Source organism: Plasmodium relictum, assembly GCF_900005765.1.
Source record: "Plasmodium relictum strain SGS1 genome assembly, chromosome: 13".
NCBI lineage: Eukaryota > Apicomplexa > Aconoidasida > Haemosporida > Plasmodiidae > Plasmodium > Plasmodium relictum.
Window position 1 is genome coordinate 943,765 of NC_041691.1, and position 24,987 is coordinate 968,751.

The 24,987-nt window shown below is 18.2% G+C and overlaps 9 protein-coding genes across 9 annotated transcripts; 4 read left to right on the plus strand and 5 right to left on the minus strand.

The window, feature by feature from the left end:
- Positions 1–879: 879 nt before the first annotated feature.
- Positions 880–2,181, plus strand: PRELSG_1322800 (proliferation-associated protein 2g4, putative; the record flags this gene model as incomplete). Its single annotated transcript, XM_028678762.1, has 2 exons — positions 880–991; positions 1,163–2,181. 2 exons carry the CDS (start codon positions 880–882, stop codon positions 2,179–2,181), a joined length of 1,131 nt encoding a protein of 376 aa, XP_028535876.1.
- Positions 2,182–2,944: 763 nt separating this feature from the next.
- Positions 2,945–5,296, minus strand: PRELSG_1322900 (metabolite/drug transporter, putative; the record flags this gene model as incomplete). Its single annotated transcript, XM_028678763.1, has 1 exon — positions 2,945–5,296. One exon carries the CDS (start codon positions 5,294–5,296, stop codon positions 2,945–2,947), a length of 2,352 nt encoding a protein of 783 aa, XP_028535877.1.
- A 1,158-nt stretch (positions 5,297–6,454) lies between these two features.
- PRELSG_1323000 (WW domain-binding protein 11, putative) lies at positions 6,455–8,488 on the plus strand (the record flags this gene model as incomplete). Its single annotated transcript, XM_028678764.1, has 1 exon — positions 6,455–8,488. The coding sequence occupies one exon, from the start codon at positions 6,455–6,457 to the stop codon at positions 8,486–8,488; it is 2,034 nt and encodes a 677-aa protein (XP_028535878.1).
- A 198-nt stretch (positions 8,489–8,686) lies between these two features.
- Positions 8,687–10,558, minus strand: PRELSG_1323100 (conserved Plasmodium protein, unknown function; the record flags this gene model as incomplete). Its single annotated transcript, XM_028678765.1, has 7 exons — positions 8,687–8,758; positions 8,874–8,938; positions 9,013–9,087; positions 9,176–9,225; positions 9,318–9,445; positions 9,621–9,869; positions 10,046–10,558. 7 exons carry the CDS (start codon positions 10,556–10,558, stop codon positions 8,687–8,689), a joined length of 1,152 nt encoding a protein of 383 aa, XP_028535879.1.
- A 1,462-nt stretch (positions 10,559–12,020) lies between these two features.
- PRELSG_1323200 (conserved Plasmodium protein, unknown function) lies at positions 12,021–12,863 on the minus strand (the record flags this gene model as incomplete). Its single annotated transcript, XM_028678766.1, has 1 exon — positions 12,021–12,863. One exon carries the CDS (start codon positions 12,861–12,863, stop codon positions 12,021–12,023), a length of 843 nt encoding a protein of 280 aa, XP_028535880.1.
- Positions 12,864–15,308: 2,445 nt separating this feature from the next.
- Positions 15,309–16,049, plus strand: RRP41 (exosome complex exonuclease RRP41, putative; the record flags this gene model as incomplete). Its single annotated transcript, XM_028678768.1, has 1 exon — positions 15,309–16,049. The coding sequence occupies one exon, from the start codon at positions 15,309–15,311 to the stop codon at positions 16,047–16,049; it is 741 nt and encodes a 246-aa protein (XP_028535881.1).
- Positions 16,050–16,971: 922 nt separating this feature from the next.
- Positions 16,972–17,160, plus strand: PRELSG_1323400 (conserved Plasmodium protein, unknown function; the record flags this gene model as incomplete). Its single annotated transcript, XM_028678769.1, has 1 exon — positions 16,972–17,160. One exon carries the CDS (start codon positions 16,972–16,974, stop codon positions 17,158–17,160), a length of 189 nt encoding a protein of 62 aa, XP_028535882.1.
- A 584-nt stretch (positions 17,161–17,744) lies between these two features.
- On the minus strand, positions 17,745–19,160 carry PRELSG_1323500 (CorA-like Mg2+ transporter protein, putative; the record flags this gene model as incomplete). The annotated part of the gene is made up of 1 exon (XM_028678770.1): positions 17,745–19,160. One exon carries the CDS (start codon positions 19,158–19,160, stop codon positions 17,745–17,747), a length of 1,416 nt encoding a protein of 471 aa, XP_028535883.1.
- Positions 19,161–21,167: 2,007 nt separating this feature from the next.
- Positions 21,168–23,603, minus strand: MSH2-1 (DNA mismatch repair protein MSH2, putative; the record flags this gene model as incomplete). The annotated part of the gene is made up of 1 exon (XM_028678771.1): positions 21,168–23,603. The coding sequence occupies one exon, from the start codon at positions 23,601–23,603 to the stop codon at positions 21,168–21,170; it is 2,436 nt and encodes an 811-aa protein (XP_028535884.1).
- Positions 23,604–24,987: the final 1,384 nt, after the last annotated feature.

Below are 24,987 nucleotides of genomic sequence, written 5' to 3' on the forward strand. Positions count from 1 at the left end.
ATTTATACTTTAATGATTTGAAAAAAATCATCAATTTTAATTTAATAAAAATATATAAAATTTCTATATTATTATTATAAATATATTTATTGGTTTTTTTTTTTCTATGTACAGATTTTACATAAATGTTCATAAGCTTTATCATATTTTTTACTTACGCATGTATATTCTGAAAATTTTATAAATAAAATTTTGATAGGTTTAATAATTCACTTTTTTGATCAGTTATTAAAAAAATATATATAAATAAAATAATGTAACTATTAATGCAGATAAAAAAGTGAAAAGGTTATGAAATAAGAAAAATATATGATTTATTAAAAAGATAAGAAGAAAAACAAGATTAATAGAAGAATAAAAAATTAGGGAAATACATATAGAAAAATAAAATCTTAAAGAATACAAAAAAAAAAAAAAATAAAAAAAAAATATTAAGAAAAAGAAAAAGAAAATAATAATTGAAACAAAAAAATTTATATAAAATGTAAAAAAATAAAAAGTAGAAGCATAAATCTTCTAAGATAATATTTTACATACTATTATTTTATTTCTTTTTAACTTGAGAAATACGCAAAAAAGAAAAAAAAAAAAAAAAATGAATTTTTCAGATGCCCAAGTTACATTTGTGAACATATTTTGATTTCTACTTTATATTTTTTTTTATTTTATATAATTTTTTCTTTTTTTTTTTTATTTAATTTTTTTCCCTTTCTATTCTTTAATAAAAGGTTTATATTTAATGTAGAAATAAATTTATTGTTTTTAAATCTATTAAAAAAGCATTTATCTTTTTTAATTTTTTTTTTTTCTTCTTTTTATTATTTTTAAATTCCTTCTTTATTTCTTACATTCTTAAGATTAAAAAAAATTACAGACAAAATGGAAAAAACACCTGATACTAAAACAGAAGAAATTGATTTAGAAAAGTATACTCATTCTGGTTCAATAGCCAATACAACATTAAAGAAAGTTATAGAGAAATGTGTACATGGTAAAAAATGAAAAATTATACTTATATATATATATATTTATATACATTTATTTATATATTTCTTCATTATTTGAATTAAGAAAATGTGCATGTAAAGCATATGTATACTATATATAAATTTATTTAAATATATATATGTATATATACATCATTTTTTTTTTTTTTATTTAGGTGCCAAAATATCTGAATTATGTGATTATGGTGAAAAAATAATGAAAGAGGAATTAGATAAAGTATATACAAAAAAGGAAAAAGGAAATAAAGTAGAAAAAGGGATAAGTTTTCCTGTAACAATAAATGTTAATGAGATATGCAATAATTATTCTCCTACTGACAGTGATGAGACAATTCAAAATGGAGATGTTGTAAAAATATGTTTAGGTTGTCATATAGATGGTCATATTAGTATTGTGGGTCATACCATTTATATTGGTAAGGAAAATGAAATAATAGAAGGTCCCCGAGGAGAAGTTTTAAAAAATTGTCACACCCTATCACAACTATTTTTAAAGAGTTTAAAAGTTGGTGTCAATGCTAGTGAAATAACAAAAAATATTCAAAAAGCTTGCGAAGAATTAAAATGTAATGTTATATCTAATTGTGTTTCATATCAAATTAAAAAATATATCTTAGAAGGAAGTAAATTTATCTTATTAAAAGACAATGCTGATAATAAAATAGAAGATTTTCAAATAGAACCTGATGATATATATATAGTTGATGTAATGGTTACAAGTGGTGATGGAAAAATAAAAGAAAGTGATCATAAAACTACTATTTATAAAAGAGAAGTACAAAAAAATTATCACTTAAAAACAAATTTAGGTAGATCTTTTTTAAGTGAAATTAATAAAAAATTTCCTGTGTTACCATTTCATGTAAAATACCTAGAAGATCAAAGGGCAGCATTAATTGGTATTCCAGAAGCTTTAAGACACACTTTAATTAAACCATATAGCGTTTTCTCTGAAAAAAAAAAAGAATATGTAGCTCAATTCAAATATACTGTTATGGTTAAAGAAGACGGAATAAAACAATTTACAGGTATAAAATGTTCTCAATTAAATAATTGTAAAACTTCCAACAAAATTCAAGATGAATCATTAAAAAACATTTTAAACTCCTCGTTGAATGCAAAAAAGAAAAAAACTAAAATAGAAACTAATGAAGAAAAAAACAATGATAGCTAATTATTAAAAGTTAAATTAAAAATCTGGAAACTTTTTTTTTTTTTTTTTTTTTTTTTAAATATTTAAATGATAGGAAAATCATATAAATTTTATAAGTAAAATTACATAAAAATATATACAAGCAAACTAAAATTTATAATTAGCAAAATAAAAAGAAAAAAGAAAAGATGTAAATTTTCTATGTAACATTGCTATGTTCATTTAAAAAATGTAACAATTTTTAATTACAAATACAACTTAAATAAAATAAAAATTATAATTAAAATTAAAATAAAGTAAAATTTCACATTTGTTTTCTTTTGTTCATATGCTTATTATAATCAATTTTTTTTTTTTTATATATATATATTCTCAATTATATATATTTTTAAAATTAAAAATTTCATAAGCTTTTTAATAAGTTTCTTTTTTTTCTAACTAAAAAATTATTTTTTAACAAAAAAATATTAACGCAGTATAATTATATACTTAGATTATCATTTTAAAATAGAAAAATAAAGCATGAATATTAAAATATAATGAAAACATATAAATTTAATAGCTACTAGAGCATTCAAAAAATAAAATAAAACAGTAAATTCAAATAGAGAAACAAAATAAAATATGAATACTAAAAACAAATTAAGAATATTTGGATAAAATAAAAAAAATATAAAATTATTCATTCATAGGCAAAATATTTACATTCCTCATTCATACTTTTTTTTTTTTTTTCTCATATATATGTATTAAAAAAAAAATTCCAATAAACTGATATTTCATTTTAAATTATATTATTGTATAATTTATCTTTTTTATATGTAAATTTGAGAATATACAAAAGACAAAAAGACAATAACCAAGGAAAACATGTAAGAATTAATAAAACATCTGATAAAGCATTAACATTATGTTTATTAACATTTATATCACTGAAATTGTTTGCTTTCTTTTTATCAATATAATTATAACGATTTAACAAAAATGACAAAAAAAAAGTGCCTATAATTGAAGATCCTATGTTCTCGAATGCATTCATTAATGCCATAACAAAAGCAGTATGTCTTTGTTTTACTATATCAATTATTATAGGCTTATGAGTACCAATATTTATCCATCCACTTAATACACCCATAAATAAAGAAATAATTACAAAATATATAAACGATTCTGCCTCTTTTGGTATAAAAAAAAATAAAATAAACATCAAAATAATTCTAAAAAAGTGAGTACACATTCCTATTAATTGGCGATTTATATCCTTATTTAATTTGTAGATATAATCACTTATAATTCCAATAAATGGAGATATTAAACTTGCACACAACCAGCTTACTGATATAATAAAACCACTTTTAAAATCAGATATATTGCAATACTGAAAAAAATATATCATTAGACTTAGAACATGTTTTGGTATTCCATTTAACATTCCCATTGTTATCATCAACCAAAAACTATAATTTTTAAAAACATATTTTACTTCATATATATATGAAAATTCATATTTTAATTTTTTCTTTTTTTCGTTTTCTTCTTTTTCTAATAATTTATCCATTTCTCCTTTCTGTTCTAATTTATCCTTTTCTCCACTCTCATTTGTAAAAAAGGGAGAAACATCTTTTTTTTCAGTTATATTATGTAAATATTTTTTATCATTCAGTATATTATTTGACGATAAACCAATAGAAAAACTACCTCCTGAATTATTTATATTATTATTACATAAGTTATTCTTATTGTGGTATTGTTTTACATTATCTTCATTATAATCAAAATGAATAATATTTCTTTTAATAATGTTACTATTTATTTTATTGCTATTACAATTTATACCATTGTCATTACAATCATTACTTATGTTTGTATTATTATTTATTAAACTAGGCTTATTTATATTACTGGGATAAGAATCATTTTCATCATAACTTAAAATTTCTTTAGTTTCATTTAAATTATTACTACCACAGTATGAATTTTTCATTTCAAAAGAATCTTCATAATTTTCTTTAAAAATATCATTTTTGCAAAATGTTTGTTCTAAATCAGATAAATGTACTTCTTCTTTCTTGATTGAAGCACTAAAAGATGATTTATTAAAGTTCTTTAAGTAATTGTCATTATTATTTTCATTACTTATCTCTGTTAATCCATCAAAAGAAACGAAGCAGTTCATACTAGCATGTTTGCTTTTATCAGCTCTTAATTTATTATGTTTAATTAATTTAAATAAAAATATACAAACAACGAATGGGAAAAAAGAAATTATAAAATAACATATACGCCAACCCTTAAAACCATAATAAAATTTATTACTTAAATTTGTATTTATAGAGACAGACAACATATGAGATATTGATGAAAAAAAATGAAGAAAACCAAAAATAGTGCTTCTGTTTTCGCTATATACATTATTAGTATATATTTTTTGTATTAATATATATATACTTGAATTATTAATACCCATTGCAAACATAAAAAAAAAAAAGTAAATAAAATTACTAGAAAGCATTATACCCATTATAACTATTAAATATGTTATAGATGATATGATCAGTATATATAAAATATATTTATATCCTCTGATAGTTACTTCATCATTTCTATTAAATGAATTTCTGGTATTGTTTATATCATTATATAAAGTTTCTGTTTTATTACTTTGAGTTAACTCTGAATTTTTCTCATTTGTTTGCAAACTAATTTCATCCATTAAATTAACACTCTCTGCAAACTCATCTTCATTTTTAACACTTATTTCATAATGAGTATCATTTAAATCAACCTTTTCGTTTTCATATTTACGACAAAATATTTTTTTAAATGCATAATCAAAATATACTGCAAAGAAAAAATTGGAAGCTGAATATGCCAACTTATAAATTGTATTCATATAATACAAAGTTTTCACATCCGTATTAAAATCATTTTCAATCGATTTATATAATGATGGTAATGTCTGTTCAAGATATTTGTGTATAAATGTAAAAAAAAGAGATAACAAAAAAATATTTATATACGTATACTGAAGCTTATTTTTTGGAAATAAATTTTTTACATTATAGAAAATTCCCTCTATTATCATATTTTTCCTTTTACATTTTCTATCTGTTTCACCTATATTTGGCTTCTCCATTTATACAAATATTAATATTTTATTATAAAATTTTCTCTTTTAATTATATAATTAAAAAATCTATTTAGTATTAAAAGTTACTTTTTCTTTTTTTATAGATTTATGACATATATAAATGAAAATTCTTAAAATAAAAAAGTTTCATACAGCAGTAATGTAATCCGTTTTATACATATAGAAGACGAATTATTAAACATAAAACATTGTGTTAAAAAATTAAAGAGTTAATAATAATACTTTTTTTCATGAGCACAAATTATATATTTTTCAATATTCATATACATATGATGAAGCTTGTTTATTTAAAGAAAAAATAAAATAATAAAAGTTTAAACAAAATTTATACTTTTATAAAAATTGTAAAAAATAAATACACAAAAATTTCTAAAAGTGTTATAAAAGTAAAAAACAATGAAAAAAAATATCAAAATATCTTTCACTTTAAACAAAAAAAAAAAAATGATATATATATCGGAAAACATACTGTAAGAAATAAAAGTAAAAATATATTATTTTTCTTTTTTTTAAATTTAATAATATTTCTAAAAATTTAAAAATATCTTAATTTATTTAATATAATGGTATTTGAAAAACTTTTTCTTAATATTTTTTCCTATATTTTTAACTTTTAAATAAAAAAAAAAACACAAAAAAAATAGTTAAAAAAAAAAAAAAGCAAAAAACAAAAAACAAGAAACAAAAAATTTAAAATAAAAAATAAAAAATAAAAAAACAAAAAAATAAAAAAAAAACGTAAAAAAAAACTACTAGTGAAATGTACATCTCTCACTAAAATTTTTTTCTCTAAAATTGTAGTCACACTATTTTTTTTTTTAACTCATAATGCTTATTTTATATTAAAAATGCAACTCAATAATTCTAAGATTTTTTTTTTTTTTTTGTTTAAACAATTTTAGGAAAATTAATGTATTTTAACAAGTATATAAAAATAATTAAAATTTTGTGAATTTTATTCTTTTTAATCTCAAAAGATATAGTAAACACAGATGCTTATTTTATATCATTATATTTTCTTGTTATATACTTTTTGAAAATAAGTCTAAAATTATATATACATTTTTTTTTTTATATATAAATTTGCTTGTTTCAGTAAAAATGAATTATAAAAAAAAACAAAATATAGCATGAAAAAATAAAATGCCAAAAAAAAATATAAAAAGTATTATTCCAACTGACGCTTATAGAAAACAACAGAAGAAAAAAGAAAAAAAAAAAAAGAAAAAAGAAAGAGCCTTGCAACTAGAAAATATTATAAGTAAAAAAAACCCACACACAATTAAAGAAAAATTAGATATCTATAGAAAAAAAGAAAAGCAAGGAAAATTATTACCAATTGAAAAAAATAAATTAAAACATTATGAGCATTTATGGAATTTAATAAAAGAAAAAATAAAAAATAAAAATTATTTTTATAATAATAATGACAATATATATAACATAAATGAAAATTTAGAGGAAAAATGTGATGAAACTTACGAAAATGTTTTAGAAAATAAATATATAGAAGTTGATAGTGATAAAAAATTAAATAAATCCAATTCCGATACTAATGATTCTGACTCCAAAAATGAATCAGATGATTCTTCATCTTCTTACAGTACTGGTGAAGAAATTATAAAAAATGATAACATATATATTTCAAAGAATGTTGAAGTAGATGAATTAAAATCAAATATGAAAAATGATGAAGATTTTTTTTTAGAATCCTTGCCTTCTTTACCTAAAGGATTGCCTGATGATCTTATCAGAATCTTAGAAAATTCCAATATAATAGAAAGCAATATGCACAGCAAAATGAATGAAAACATGTATATTAATAATATAAAATATATGCCTTTTAATGTAACTAATGTTAACTATGCTTACAATAATGAGCACAATAATTTCACAAATAATCATAACCTATATCCGTATATACATTACGATTTATGTAATAAAAAAAAATCCTTGAATATAGAACATAATAAAGAAAAAGATCAAATGAAAGAAATCAAAAATGTAAACAAACAAAATTATAATATTTTTGAAAACAATCAAAAAAAACAAAACTGTCTATATGAAAACCCAAGTTATTACCTAACTAATGAAAAAAACAAAGTATTATCCAATTATCAAAATTATTTATCAAATAACAACAATATAAACAGAAATATTAACAATAACTTTAATAATAATAATAATAATAATAATAATAATAATAATAATAATAATAATAATAATAATAATAATAATAATAATAATAATAATAATAATAACAATGATAATGACAATGATAATGACAATGATAATGACAATAATAATAATAATAATGATAATAATAATGATGATAATAATAATAATGATGATAATAAAAATTATACCAATAATAATAATAACTTTAATAGTAATATCAGTAATTTCACTAATGGCAATTTCAATAATAACATTAATACTATAACTTCAGATTCAATCAATGAAAATAAAAACACAGGAAATTTTGTTTATCCCAAATATAACTCAAATCATTTAAAATATAAAAATAATATAAATTATTCTAACAATTTTAATAATTATCATAACAATACAAATAATAATTTGAATTTTTATCCATATTATAATAATACATATGATTATTTCAATAATGCTTTTAACAGTAATTTTAAAAACTTTAATTCAAACACCTTTAACGATTCAAATTATAATAGTAGTTACAATTATAATTATAATTACAATTATAATAATTTAAATAATAGTAATTATTTTGTTTCTACACATAACAATATGAACAGTAATATTCATAAAGATTTTAATAATTTAAAAAATTACGCAGATAAAAACAGTAATTCCAATTACATGAATGTGAACAATAACATTTATTATACTGAGAAAAAAGACAAAAAACCAAAAGATAATTATAATACATCAAATTGTGGTTTAAATTCCAAAAAATTAAATAACTTTGATTTAAATTTAAGTATGAATAAATCAAATATTAAAGAAGATAAATACGAACAGAAAACTCACTATTTTGTTCCTATTAATTTAAGATTAAAGAATAAATTAGATGATTTATGTGAGACGAAAATTAACGTAATTAAAAATGAAAATAACAATAATAATAATGATAATGATAAAAATATTAATATAGATCAGGAATATAATAAGTTTATAAAAGAAGTTGATTTGAATTAGAAAAAAAAAAAATATATTAATTTTTAATTAATAATACAAAAGACAAATTATTTGATACATATATATATACATTTTTTTCTTTAATCATTTTTATTTTATTTTTTTTACGTTTTTAAATAAATTTCTATTCAAAAAAATAAAAGCTTTAAGTATTAAAAATATATATATATATTCTAAATAAAAGAAAAAAAAATTTAATTATATTTCAATTTTATTCAAGTAATATAAAAGTAATAAGTTCAGCGCAATCCCAGGTAAAAAAGTATAAATCTAGAAATAAAAAACAAATTAAAAGAGAATAAATAAGATACATTTATAAACGAAAAGAATTATATAGTATATAAATAATAAATAAATGATTACGCAAAGAAATATATAAAATTACCAAGTAAGTACAAGTAACAATTAAATTAATAGTTATCAAAAGCATTATTAAATATTTAAAATTCTCTAAAATAAAAAAAATAAAAGAATAACGATTTTTCGTTTGTTATAAAAATAAAAGAACAACTTTTTTTTTTTACTGTTATTTGCGGTTAGCAATATATAAGGTATCCAAAAAAAAGATATTTTGCATATTAAGTAATTAAAGATTAAGCCTTAAAAAAAAAAAAAAAAAATTTTTTAAATTATTTCTGATGATAAATACTAAAGAAATTTTCTTTTTTAATTATAATAGCATAATACCTGAAGTAACATTAAAGCGAAATAAGGATGCATTACTTTTAATTTCTTTACTATAAAAATAAATAAATATATAGTAATTATTTTATAATTTTAAAAAAATTGACTAGTTTTTTAAAAACATAGATAAAAAAAAAAATTTAACCTTAGTAAATCCTTAATATTTGAATGAAAAATTTTTGAAATTGTAAAATTTCTTGAAAATGTAAATGGTAAGTAATTATTAATAAAATAATAGGCTACTAACCAAATGATTTTTATAACTGTGTATGCCTAAAAATATAAAAAATTTATTTTTGTTCTAAATTTTATGTATCTCTTATTATTTTTTATTTTTTTTTTAAATTAATACCTCAAAGTTATTTATTGTTTGTCTGAAGAATAAAATGAAATATATAATTATTGCAATCATTGCTTTTATCTCATAAAAATTTCCATAATATGTTACATATTTTATAAAAAATAACATATGAATAAAAAATCTAATTTCAGTACCATGATAAGGATGTAAACTTCTATCATTGTACTGTAGGGAACTTAAGTAAGGATTATTTATAAAAAAAAAAAGTAAAAATAGGAAAGAAAATGTTTCATCACCACAATGATTATATTTAATATTTAAAAATTTTTTTAAAAAGAAAACTAGTATAAACCCTGATAATATAGCATTCATAAATATACTACTTATAAATATAACCTAAAGAAATAGAAAACAAAATTAAATATAAAAAAAAATATATTATAAAAAATATATATTTATAATATATATACAATGCATAATACAAAAATATTATCAGCAAAAACTATTACTAAAAAAATTCTATAAGTACAAAAAAATTTATTATTTAATTTCTTTTTTTTTTTTTTTTTTACCCTATTAACATATTTTGCATACAAAGACAATAAGACATAAACAAAGAAAAAAGTGAAGAATGTTTTTAAAAAACTTGAATCATTTAAAAAAAATATGTGAAAAATGAACTTAAAAGAATAAAGAAAATTAACCAAATAATTTTCACTTATATCATTTTGGAATATAGATTTAATATTTATATCTTTTAAATTGTAATTTAAAATATTTTCATAATAATCATAATTGACACAAAAAATTGGTTTTACATTTTTATAATTCAAAATGTTTAGAATATAATAAGAAAGAAAAAACAAAGAAGAAAATGTTAAAGCAAAATAATTTATATTTGTAAAATGTTTTCTTATTTCATAATAAAATATTTTTGCCTTAAAAATATAGCTCCTTAAAAAAAAATACACAGGACTCTCAACATTTGTTATCATATAAAAACATATAAATATTACACTCACAGTTATTAATGGTTCTAATAATTCCGAACTAAAATTCTTTTGAATAATATTTTCTTCCTCCATGTTAAAAAATAGAAAAAAAATTATATTTTATTATCAAAATTATTTGTATTTAAGATAATGCTATGCATATACGTAGTGAAAAAAAGAAAAAAAAAAGGAAAATTGAATTAAATTAATAAATATATTTTATTTATCTTCATTTATTATTATTTTTTAAATTTTAAAAAAAAAAAAAATAAAAAAAAATACTAAAAATAACATAAATTTATATTTTATTATGTACATATATATATAAACTTGTTCGTTTTTCTTTTATTAAAATGTTAACATTGTTTTATAATTTCTCTTATAGTTTTTTTTTTAATTTGTCATTATTAAGAAGCCAATGTTATTTATAAATATATTATCTTAATTTTCTTTTAATTTTAAATGTTTAATTCATAAAAATTATTATTTTTTACACCTATTTATGTAATGTTTTTTTTTTCTTTTTTTTTTTTTATCTTTATAAAATAAAAATCCCTTAATAATAATAAACATTTATACTATTATTTCAAGAATAAAATTTTGCTCTCTTATGATATAAATGTAATGTACTTAACATTTTACTTTCACAAATATATAATTATTCACTTATGAAAAACATATATATATTAAATTTGCATATATAAAATAAATACCTATTCAAATATCACTTAAATTTTCATGTTTGGTTTCAGAAAAATAGCGTTTTCATTAAAAGTTTATTTTAAAAAATGTGATATTAAATAAACTACGTTTATATTCTACTTATTCATTAAATAAAATCAATTTAAGTGAGATAAAAGAAGTAGACATAATGATATTTATAACTAAATAATTGAAAAAAAAAATAAAATTCTCTATATACTATCAAAAAAATAAAATAAAATAAATAAATAAACGAACAAATAAATTGATAGATAAAAAAAAATATTTCAATGAACATACTTGAAGCAATAGCTTATATTTTTTAATTACATGTGCAGGGTTTTCTATACTTGACCATGTAATTTTTTTTAACAATATCTAACGTATAAATCTTAAGTATTTTTTATATTTTAAAATTATAATAATTTATTATTATTATTAAAGTGTATGTAATACTAACTATTTATATTTTAGATATGTAAAAAATAAAAATAAAAAAAATATACATATATATATTTTTTTTTCTTTTTAGAACAATATATAAATATTTATACAAAAATATATATATATATTTTTTTTTGTAATATTTTAAAAGCTTATAAATAATAAACCAGCATCATAAATAAATAGTGCTATAAAAAAAAAAAAGAATGGATAAAAAGAATAAATTAAAGAGATAATGAGCGTAGAAGCGAAAAATAAAAATGATAAAATTTCATTCATTTAAAAAAAAAAACAGGAAAGAATTAGCTCATAAGAAATGTATAAAATATGTGAAGTAAATAAGTCAATACAAATTCTATAGTTTTTTTTTTCTCTCTATATCTAAGTGCATAGTTATATATAAGAATAATTATTCTACTTTCGTTTTTTTTGTGTCCACTTCATTTACATTATCTAAACTATCCTGCTTTCTCTTATTAGTTTTTTCTTCCTTTTCTGCTTCTTCACTATCTTTTGTTTCTACATCTAAATCATCTTTATCTATATCTTCTTTATCTAAATCATCAATTTCTTCTTCTTCCAAATCATCATCTAATTCATCATCATCTTCTTCTTCATGATCATTTGGTACGAATTCTTCATCTTCTTCATCTTCTTCTTTGAAATCTGCTTCATAAAAATTTTTTAAAGTATTATCTTCCTCGTATTCTTCTTCTTCTTCTTCATCTGAGCTTAGGACTTCTACTCCTTCTTTATTATAACAATCAATTATTTTAACATCTGGCAAAAATGTAAATAATTCCTTTCTATAATTAGGATCTTCAGCGAATGGATTAAATTGAACTCCTAATCGACCCAAATTTTTTAAATTTTTTAAAACTTCAAAATCTTTTATATTTTTAAAATGATTTCCTCCTATTTCTAATGTTTTAATATTTGGAAAGTTTTCAACTATAAATTTTAATATGTCAACAGTACTTAAATGATTATCAGTTAATTCAAGTACATTTAAGGTATCAATTTTTGGTAAATTTTCTAAACTTTGTATTCCCGTTTGGTTTAAACATAGTCTTTCTAAATTTTTAAATTTTTTCAATAATTCCTTATCTTCAGTTTTTATAGTACTAAACTTTTTACCATCTAAAATTAATTCAGTCAAATTTTCATATGCATTTTCATTTGTTACTTCCTTTCCATCAACAGTATTCTCTTTTTTCCATTTCTCTACTCTTTCCTTTATTGCTTTTTCCATTTCTTATTATTTTGAAATACTTAATAACCAAATAATAAAAAAAAAAAATGAAAAATAATAAATTTATATATAAATATATATGTATTTATGTAAAAAAAAAAATATCTTTAAATTAAAAATAATGAAAATTATAATGATCTATGAAAAATATTCATATGTATAAAGATCAAGTATATTAAAAATGTAAAAAAGTAATGAAATATTAAGAATTTTGAAATTTAATAAAAGTTTAAATTTATAAATCTTTTTATCAATTTATTTCTTTTCAATTATCAGAAATATGTAGAATCTTAAACAAAATATATATAAAATATGCATAAAAATTTTATTCTGAAGGATTATTAATATAATTCAACTTTATTTTTTTCTTTTGAAAATATTTTTTTACAATTCAAAATAAAGAAATGCAAATATATTTTACTTTCTTTTATAAATCAATATGTTTTGTTATGTTTTCATCAAATTTAAAAATTGTACGTTTTTATATATGATTAAAAATATATACATGTAATAAATACATAAAAAATGCTAAAAAAAAGTTTATATAAACAAATTTTGAAAATTTTTTACTTTAATACATTTATTATCTCTGACATTAATTATTGAAGTATCATTGATATTAATAAAAATATTTAAGAAAAATATATATATATATATTTCTTTTTTACCTTAATATAAATATTGATTAAAATTTTAGTAAGTATTAATCTTTTTTTTTTTTTTTTATTAATAAAATATGTGATATTGCTTAATGCATTAAAATATGTGTATATATATATATATATCTATATATATTTATATATAATACTTATGTGGAAGTGTAAAAGGTGTATTTATTAGGCTTCTTAATATATTATATTTTATTTTTTTAAAACTAAAGAAAGTGATATAATTCTGAAATAAAATATAAATAAAAATAATTCAATAAAACCATATGAGAAAAAAAAAAAGAAAATTTTATAGAAATAAATAAAAACGAAATACTACAATGAATAATATTTTTTTATTTAAAATATATTTGATTTTAATGTGTAAGTTTTTTTTTTTTGCTTTCGTATAATAAAAAAAAAAATTATAAAAAAACTAAGTTATGAAAAAGAGAAAGTTATAAATATAGCTTTATGTGCTCCTAAAATTCTACTTAAATCTCACACATTTTTTTTTATCTAACAATAAAAAAATGCTCCATATATATATATATTTATTTATATTACTAAATTTCGCAAAAATTATGTTATTTTCTTTAAATAGCATATAAATAAATGTGCACTCTTTTGTAAGGTTTCTGTTATCGTTTTTTCCTTTTCTATTTCCTTCTTTAGATAAATAAAAAAAGAAGAAAATTTTTTTTTCATAAGAAACTAATTTTTATATAAGTAAATATTTTTTTCAAAGTTATTAAAGCTTTTCATAGTCTAAATTCATTTAAAATTTTTTTTTTGAGTATTTCAAAATCCCTAATGGATTTTAATACAAAATATGTTATCTATTTTTTTAGCGCATAACGTAGCCACATTTGTCTTGCTTTTCAATACTCACGTATATTTTTTTTTCAACAAAATTTATTACATCTTTATTATTTTAGGAGAAATATTTTGCATTATATATTTTTTGTAAATAATCTCTTTTTTTTCTTGGAATTTCATTTACTATGATATATATAAAAATAAATAGTAAATGAAAAGTCTAATAAAAAGGATATAGGTATAAGGAGAAACTATATATTTTTATATCTTTATATGAATTTAACTTTTACTGGTAATAACAGGGATGTTATTTATTTTACATAAACTTCAATGTGAAATGAAAACTGTTATCTTCAAATTTTGCTGTTTTTAAAATTAATTATATAAAAATATACTTTCAGATTAAATTAAAATTTTTTAATTCTTTAATATATATAATTATTATATATAGAAATTATATTTTTAATAAATAAGTAGTTCTAAATTCATAACATAGAGAAAAATTTAAAAAAACAAATAAAGAAAAAATTTATTTCAAATTTCTTTATTTCATACAATTTAAAAATTTCTCTTAAGAACCTTTTTTTACATTTTTTCTTTATTTTTTTTCTTTTTTTTTTTTTTTAAATCAAAAATTATATTTTTTTTTATTGCGCAATGAACATTTTTTTATGTCCTTTTATATTTGTATTTATTTTAATACTTAAGTAAATTACAATTTTTTAAATGATATATCTACCTCCATTTAGTGAATTTAAATAAATTTTAACAATGTTACAAAAAATTAATCGTTACAACTTCATTTAATATTCTTTAAAATTTTTCCAATGTTTCACTTCTTATAGTAATTTTAAATCCCCTTTAATAAATTATTTTTTTAAAATAATCCATATATATTAAAAATAACATTAAAAAATTATTTATCTTATAAAAATTTATATTCAGGAATATATATAATAAAGGTTTTTTTTTTCTAATTATGTCAATTCAAGAATATATAAATGAGGAGGGATATAGAATTGATGGAAGAAAATCAAATGAATGTAGATTAATAAAAATTCATTTAGGTAATGAAAATATATTTACAGATGAAGATGGATTTGCTTTTTTTGAAATAGGCAATACAAAAATATTATCCTACGTACAGGGTCCTACTGAACTAAAAAAATCAGATGATAAATGTTCGATAAAATGCGAAGTATTTTTGTCTCCTTTTAGTGTTTATGAAAAAAAAAAAAAAAAAACAAAAGATAATTTAACAAATGAAATAAGTGCATATATAAGAAATATATGTGAAAATATTATATTATTAGATTTATATAAGAATTCAGAAATAAGCATTTTTTTATATATTATAGAAAGAGATGGGGGTTTAAAGCATGCTGCTATAAACACATGCTTACTGGCATTAATTGATGCAGGTATAGCAATTAAATACTTTATATCATCCTGTTCAGTTTTATATCTACAAAACAACATAATAGTAGATGCTAATCAATTAGAAATAAATTCAGGTTCTCCTGAATTAACACTAGTTATTGAACTAAATACACATAAAATTGTTTTATTAGAATTTGATGCAGAAGTTCCTATTGATATATTTGAATCAATGGTGAAAACATGTATTGAATGTTGTATTCATTTAGGTAATATTATGAAGTTAACGGTAAAAGAAAATGCCATAAAATTATTAAGTTTAAATAATATTTTAAATGCTTGATAGTATAATTTATTATATACATCCATAATTAATATTTGTTTTGTTTTAATAACCTTTATACAAGTATAAAATTATTTAAATGTTATTTTAAAATATATATATATATATTTTTCTTTTTTTTATGTAACTATTTAATCTTAATATTGTCTAATTTAATTTAATATAAAAAAAAAATTTTTATATCATTTTTATTTTTTAAAAAAACTATATCAAATAATAAATTTATAGTACATTTTCCGCAATTCATTTTCTCATCATAAAAAATAAAATTTCTGTTAACCTCTATGAACTTTTTTTTTAACACAAAATGCGGATAATAAATATTTCATACATAATTCAATTTTATGTTTAAATAACACAAATAGTAGCATTAATTTTCATATAAAAAAAAAGAAAAAAAATTGATTATATAATTATTGAAATAATAAATAATATATGAAAACTTTATATTTTTATATTTGATGCAAAACAATAAATTTTTAATTTCCTATTTTTTATTTATTCACTTTGCAAAATAAAAAGAATTAATTAAAAAATTATATATTTGCATTTTTTTATATGCATAAGTCATAAACAATCAATTTTTAATTTTTTTTTCTTCTGTAAATATAACTCATTTCTTTTTTATTATTTTCCTTTACCTTTTATTTCAAAAATAAAAAAATTTTAATGCATAATCAGTGAAATATGTCTTTTTCTTTAAATAAAAAAGAAAAAAAAAATATGCACATTTCAATAAATTTTTTTAAAAATTCATATATATTCTTATATAAATATTTTTTTTTTTTTTTGTAATGGAAAGTACATGTCATAGTTCATATTTATTTCTTTGAAATAACTAAATTTAATAAAATATATTAAATTTTTTTGTTTTTTATAATTGTATTCCGTATTACACACATCTTAAAAAAAATTTCTAAAAATGAAAGCTGAGTATTCATCAAAACCGCCAACATATATTTGGAATATGAATGATGCCCTAAATAAATTAAAAGGAAATATTTTAGATCTTATTTTTTTTTTGGGGTTTATAATAAGTATTTTTGGATCGTTTTATTTTTTCTATTGGTTAAAAAGTAGAGAAATTAAAAATATGTACAACAATAATTAACTAAAATATTGTGCAGAGTAAAATAAATATATATATATATATATATATAATTTCATAATGAAGTTTTCGTTAAAATTTCATTGGAAGTTATTGAAAATTAATCATATGATGATAATAAAAAATAATTATATATGAATGCCATTACTATTGCGATATTTTTTATAAATACATTGATTAAAAAAATTTACTTAAATATATGCATAAAGTATGCACTTTTCACTTAAAAAATATTTTTTTATTTAAAAAGTAAATAATATTATAAGAAATAAGACAGAAATGAAATATATATATGTATATATATTTTTCCAATAATAATATTTTAATTTTACATAATCTATAAAACACTATAATTACTAAAATATACATATGATATTATAAATATTAATATTGAATAAAATATAGTGCAAATTAAAAATATTTTAATTATTTTTTCTTTTAAACATCTTACATAAATAATAATTTTTATTATATATATTTGTTTTCCTTATAAATCAAACTTTTTTATTTTAAGAATACATAAAAATATATAAATTTTTTTTTTAATTTTAAAGTAGCATAAAATTGTTAATAAAAATACGTAGATATTAAATATTAACTTTTTTAAAAGATACCATAACATAAAATAAACAAAATATCGTTATGAGCATTAAAGAAAAAGCAAGTATCCAAAAAACGTACTGATCACTTTCAAAACCATTTTTTAAATTCATTCCAAAAATAGCAGCTACCGTACCAACAACAGTTATTATTATACCATATATTTTTAATCCTAATTCTAATTTTAAAACATTATTTCTCGCATCATCTAAATTTAATTCAACCATTTGTAAAACATCATCCAATGATTGATCAGTTCTATGAATAATTTTTAAAAATTCTTCTATTTCATGGCAATAATACTCTAATAACATTTCTGTATCTTCATTATTTGGAGTAGGATCACATTTTTCCCATAAATCTGGCTTATCCCAAAAATACGAGACTTCTAATCTCCTTATATCTTCATCATTATTTAGAACTCCATGAATAGATTTATATACACTTTGAACTTTTTCATCAATTATTTTTATTTTTCTTCTCATTTCCGTTAATTTATTTATACATTTGTATATACTTAAATTACTACTTATTATTTCAAATAATTTTTCTGCCTCGCATATTACTGGCTCAATTTCATTTTTTAATTCTTCACATATATCAACAAAGATCGCTTCTAAAATTAAAATTTCAAATGGCAATGAATCTTTAATTAAAGATATTACTTTTGCATTTTCAATAAAATATTTACACATTTTCTCTTCCTTTTGCATTACTTCTGGGATTGGACTATTTGTAAAAGTAGGTATATATAGCAAAAAGTCTTTAAATATTATACATTTTCTATATGGTAAATTTAATAATACACAATTTCTTTTAGGAGATATATCAAATCGTGTGTTTGTATTATTTGATACCAACTGTCTTATATCTCTATATTGAGCTAATCCACTTGTAGAATTTATAGATGTATTTTCTCCTTTTATTTGATGAACCATTTTTAATAATTCATGCGTTTGTAAAGAATATTGAATATTTTCACCATTGCATATTTTATGAACATCATGCTTTAAATATTTATTAAAACATTTAATTCTAAGTTTGAAATCATCATTTTTTAGATATTCTCCTCTATTTTCTTTTATATATGAGAAAATATTTTTATTAATAAAAAATTCTTTCGATGCTTTTTTTTTTTCTTCATCAAATATAGTATCATAATTCTCGTAGTTGGAATTGTTATTTGTTTTAAATTTAGATTTTAAATAGTCTATATACACTTTATCATTCTTAATCTTCATTTCATTCCTTTTCATTAGTTTTTTCATATCATGATTTAAATTAAAGTTTGATAAAACACCCATTTTACTATTGTATTCTTCATTTTTACTATATTCTTTAATATCCCCATCTATATCATTCATATTAAGTAAAGGTTTATTCAATTTCTTTTCTTCAGTCATTATTAAAATATTTAATATAATCTGATTTATTTCGTATAACAAAAAATATATTAATCATGAAATTCATACACATTTATTTGTAAAAAAAAAAAAAGATTACGAATATATTAAACAAGAAAATTAAAGAATAAAAGTGAAAATATATTATTTCAAAACAGAATTATCTACTTTTTAAAAATATTAAACTAAATAGAAAATATGATTCTTTGAAAATATAATAAATAATCTCATATAAAGATACTTTAAGATTGTATTTAATGTTGTTGTTTTATTTTATTTTTTAAAAAAAATAAAAAAACATTCGAAAACAAGAAAATAATTATTTAATAAATAATATATAATAACTAAGATGTTTTGTCTTAATATTTTAATTAATAATATATATAATGATTTTAATGTACAACTTTTTTATCAAAAAATTAAAGTTAACAAAAAAAAAAAAAAAAGTTAAAAATAAAAATTATAAAATAAAATATGAATTATTCAACTTTAAAATTTAATAGAAAAACATATAAAAAAAAAAGATTCAATTATTTAAATAAATAGTGTTAAGCTACATAAATATAAATTACAAAAAGAAATTTAAATAATTTATAAAAAAAAAATATGAAGAAAAAAAAAAAAAGAACAAAATGGTGAACAAATGAAAAAATGAATGAACAAAAAAAAGGAAAAATGGAAAAAAGGGCAAAAAGGAAAAATGAAAGAAAAGAAAAAAAATATAGCATGCAAATTAATAGCAAAAATAAAACTTGTTCTTTTTAATACCTTACTTTATTGTTAACAAATAGAATAAAATTAAAATAAAAAAAATTTCAATTATGAAAAGATAAGAAAAAAAAAAATACCATATATATAATAAAAATGAACACTTTGTGATGAATGAAAAAAAATCACTTAATAATTAAAATTATTATAGACTATAGGTAACATTTATAATTATTTTATTATATTTTATAGAAGAAAATTATAAGATATATTAAAAAGTTGATTAATTTATATGAAAAAATAAAAATTACCTTTTAAATTATAGAATTACATATCTCAATTATAAAAAATAATACTTTATAAAAGTATTTTACTTTTTTCTTTTTTTATTGCATCTCCAAAAAATAAAAATTGATACTTAAAATGCCTACCTTTTATTTTATATAAAACTATTAAAAATTGAATTAATTTATTTTATTTTCTTAAACTTTCCAAAGCATTTTTCTAAATTTGTTTACATACATCCAATAAGCTTATCAAGATATGTGTACTTATTGCATAAAGTAGTTCTTAATGTTTTCATTAATAAATTTTATGAAAAATGATTTGTAATGAATTATTTCTTTTTTATTTTATAAATTTTTTGGATATATATATGTATTTGAAGAGCTTTTAAACAAAATTAAGTAAAATTACGATAATTAAAATATCTTTGCTTTAAAGTTATAGAACTGTATATGGATATTGAAACCATGAATTCACTACAATTGTTTTATTACATTGCAACTACACTAATAAGAACAAAAATAATAAAATAAAATAAAATAAAATAATTAAAAATATCATCGAACGTTTTTATGAATTAATATTTTTTTTATGATATTAACGTGCTCTTTTTCTTCTTTTTTTTTTATAATATTTAAAAAAAAAAAAAATAAATAAATAATTCCTAACAACATTAAAATGAATATAAAAATAACAATTTTAAAATGTTTTTGTTGATAATAAAATAAAATAAAAAAAGAAAATAACGATCAACTAAATGGAAACATATATATATATAATATATAATTTGTACTTAAATAATATTTTTTATTTAAATGTCAATATAACATTATACATATTTACAATATTTTATATATTAAATATTTTTTTTTTTAATACATATTTGCACTATTTCATTTTTTTTAAATGCATATTTGTATATAAGAATAAATATACTTTTATATGTAAAATATATACATATATTTTCCTTCCAATATAAATTTTATTTTATATATGTTACTAGTAAAAAAATTATTAAATGGCGAGTTCTTTTAGATAATTTTTTTTAGACATAAAACGTTCCATAAATTCATTTTTATTGTTTGATGAAAATAAATAATGAATTTCATCTTTAATTTTCATGTAATTAGAAATTTTATTTTTATAATTTTCATTTGTGTTTGAAGAAGTATCAATATTTAACTTTTCTTTCAAATAATATTTATTTTCAGCTGATTCAAGTTCTTCTACTTTTTCATATGCCTTTCGAATAACTTCTTTTGGTAATTTGGCTATTTCAGCAACATTTACACCATAACTTTTATTTGATGCCCCATCTTTAATCTCATATAAAAAGCAAATTTTTTTTTGTTTCTGATCAATTGTAGTTTCTACATGTCTGTTGATAACTCCTTCGCATTGATAAGCAATATTGGATATTTCATGAAAATGAGTAGCAAATAGACAAAAGCATTTTATGTTATCCAAAATATATTTGCCAATAGACCAACTGATTCCTAAACCTTCATACGTTGATGTTCCTCTTCCCAATTCATCAACAATAATAAAAGAATTTTTATCCGCATTTTTAACAATTGCCGATGCTTCTATCATTTCTGATAAAAAAGTAGAAATTCCCTTTAACTGAAAATCAGAAGCTCCTACCCTACACATAACTTGACTAAAAATAGGAACTTCACAATAATCACAAGGTACATACATACCTATTTGAGCTAATATACATATAATAGCTGTCTGTCTAATGTATGTACTCTTTCCTCCCATATTAGGCCCAGTAACTATTACCAGTCTACTTCTTTTTTTATTCATGTGAATATCATTAGGTATAAAGTTATTCAAATTGTGCTGAAGTTCTAACAAAGGATGCCTTGACCTTTTCATAATTACATTTTCTCCATTTTCTACTATTTCCGGTCTAACATACGGAAAGGGAGAATTATAACAAACAACAGCAAAAGATGTTAATACATCTAATGTTGATACTACATCTATAAATTTTTCAATTACTGGTGTATATGTAGAAACAGCACAAATTGTTTTTTTTACTATTTCTGACTGCAAGGTATTATAAATATTTAAACAGTGCTCGTATTGTTTGCATAAATTTTTTAATGTATTAGTAGTAAATAGATACTCATTTTTATTCATACGTACAGTTATGTATTTTTTTTTTTGTTGTTGGACTATATTACAATCTTTTTTGGTTACCCTAAATAAAAATATATTAGTATTACAATCCACTAACCTTATATCTTCTCTACTTGCTCTCTTATAACTTCTATCATATTTATCAGAAAAAATATCCTTTTCTACATCCTCTTTATGATTTTTAATTCTTTGCATTAATGCATTTTTTTCATTTGATATTTCCTCTAACTCTGGATCAAAACTTTTTGAAATTAAATATACTTTGTTTTCTTCTATTTCTTTTAAATCAATAGTCATTTCGATCATATCTAATAACTTGGAAAATTTACTTAAAATTTCATGTAAAGGATTTATAAGAATTTCATCTAATGTATCTTTATGCCTTCCTTGAATAGTTGTTAAAGAAAAATATATTTGTTTAAAATCTAAAATGGCATAATATAATTTTACAATATCTTTTAAAATCATTTCTTCATTATATTTTGAATTCACTCGAATTTCATTATTTTGATTAATTTCCTTCAAATAATGATTTAACTTATCTAATTCAGGTATCCTTTTTAAATAGTTACAAAAAATACTATTACGTATATCATCCTCTTCTATAAGAGTTTCAACAATATTTAATCTTTTATTAATTTCAATAATATTTGTTAGAGGTTGTGTTAGCCATGATACTAATTTTTTAGATCCAATAGAAGTATTGCACTTATCTAAAAATTTAAGTAAGCATGTATTATTATTATAGCTATTCATATTTTTCTTGCTTGGAAGTATATTTAATGCACTTATAGCTGCCTTGTCTAATCTCATATATAAATCCATATTATGTATATTAATTTTACATTGATTATGTATGTCTCTATTTTCTTTAATTTTTAAATAATTTATTAAAACCATTAAGCATTTACATGCATTTTCTAATTCTAAATGCTTATCATAATTTCTTACATCATCGTTATGTGGTATTATTAGTTTTAATTCCTCTTTTAAATTTGTTACATCATATTTTTTTTTTTCCAATGGAATTGATTGTATATTACATATTTTGAATAAATTTAAAAGTCTTTCATCATCAACTAAATCATTAGTACTATTAAAAAAACACTTATATGGTCTCTTTTGAATAAACAAAGATTCCAAAGTTGTAAAATATCCATTATCTATAAATTCAGTCAATAAGAATTCATATTTTAAATAATTATAAAAACATACACCTAATCGTTTTTGATACTTTTTAGTATCTATAAATAAACATAATATTTGATCTTCATTTATTTCTATGTTTTCCTTATTTTCCATTTTTTTTTTTTTTGTAAATATTTACTTATATCAAAAATAACCCAAAAATTATAAAAACATTTAATTTTTTAAGTTTTAACATCTATAATATATATATTACAGAATAACCCTTTTATCTTTTTTCTTAATAAAATTACAACAAAATATTATATCTATTATATAACTTTTATAAACAAATTTAACAATAAAACATATTTTTAATTTATAATAAAGAAATACAACTTATTATAAATTTAAAAAATAATTCATGGAAATTATATATTATTTAAATTTTTTTTTATATATATTTAAAAAGAAAAACAATAAGATAATCTTCGTTTTTATTTATTCAGTAGTTCTAGAACTTCAGCAATTTAAGTTGAATGTATAAAATAAAAATGGATTTATTTGAATGAAAACAATATAATTTATTTTCATTCATTAAATTAATTTTTTTCATTCAATATATGTTTATTTTATACATGTTAAAATTTCTTTTTTTACATCAAATTTTTTATTCTTTGCTTATTCTTTTTTAAGTAAAATCCTATATAAATCCACGAATTATTTTCTAATTTTTATTATGTTTAACTTTCAATATTTTTTTAGCTTAATAAAATTTCAAAAAAAAATATCAAGTATAAAAATGAAAAAATGTTTCATTTAAAAAAAATAATAAAATAACTCAAATATTTTTTTGAAAAGTTATTCTTTTGAAAAAATCATGTAAAAACCATAAAATATTATTTTTTATTATAATTATGCTAAAAGCATAATTTGTGAAAATGAAAAAAAAACATTTCAAATGAAAGACAATTCATGCTATGAAAATATCTTTTCGAAACTTTCTAAAATATTCTTATATACTCTATTAATTATTAATTTATCTTGAAAATAATTACGCTTAATTTTAATGAATAGGGATTATAATAAAAATAAAAAAGGCATAAAAATACTTAAATTGTTTTTAAAACTGAAATGTCTCAATCCTTTTGAAGTACAGATTAAATTCGATAATAAATTTATATTTCCAAATATTAAACATTGCTTAAATTAACCTTTTGCTTTGTGTAAGCAAAATAATAAAATGTATTTATTTCTTAAAAATTTCTTGAGCATTTTAAAAAATAAAGGCTATCTATTGTTTTTATATTAAAAAAAAATTCATATATTTTTGAGGAAAAATATTTACAACAAAAAAAAAAAAAAAAAAATTCTCAAAATGTAATATGATCTTATTGAAATGTATTTTTTCGTATATCTTTATCTTTTTAAATTTATACTTTTTGTATAGTTTTTATATTATTAAACTTTTTATTACTCGTGTTATTAAATTAAATACAAAAAAAATATATATTTTTTAAATTGCTTTAATAATTTTCAATTTCTTTAACAAATATGCATA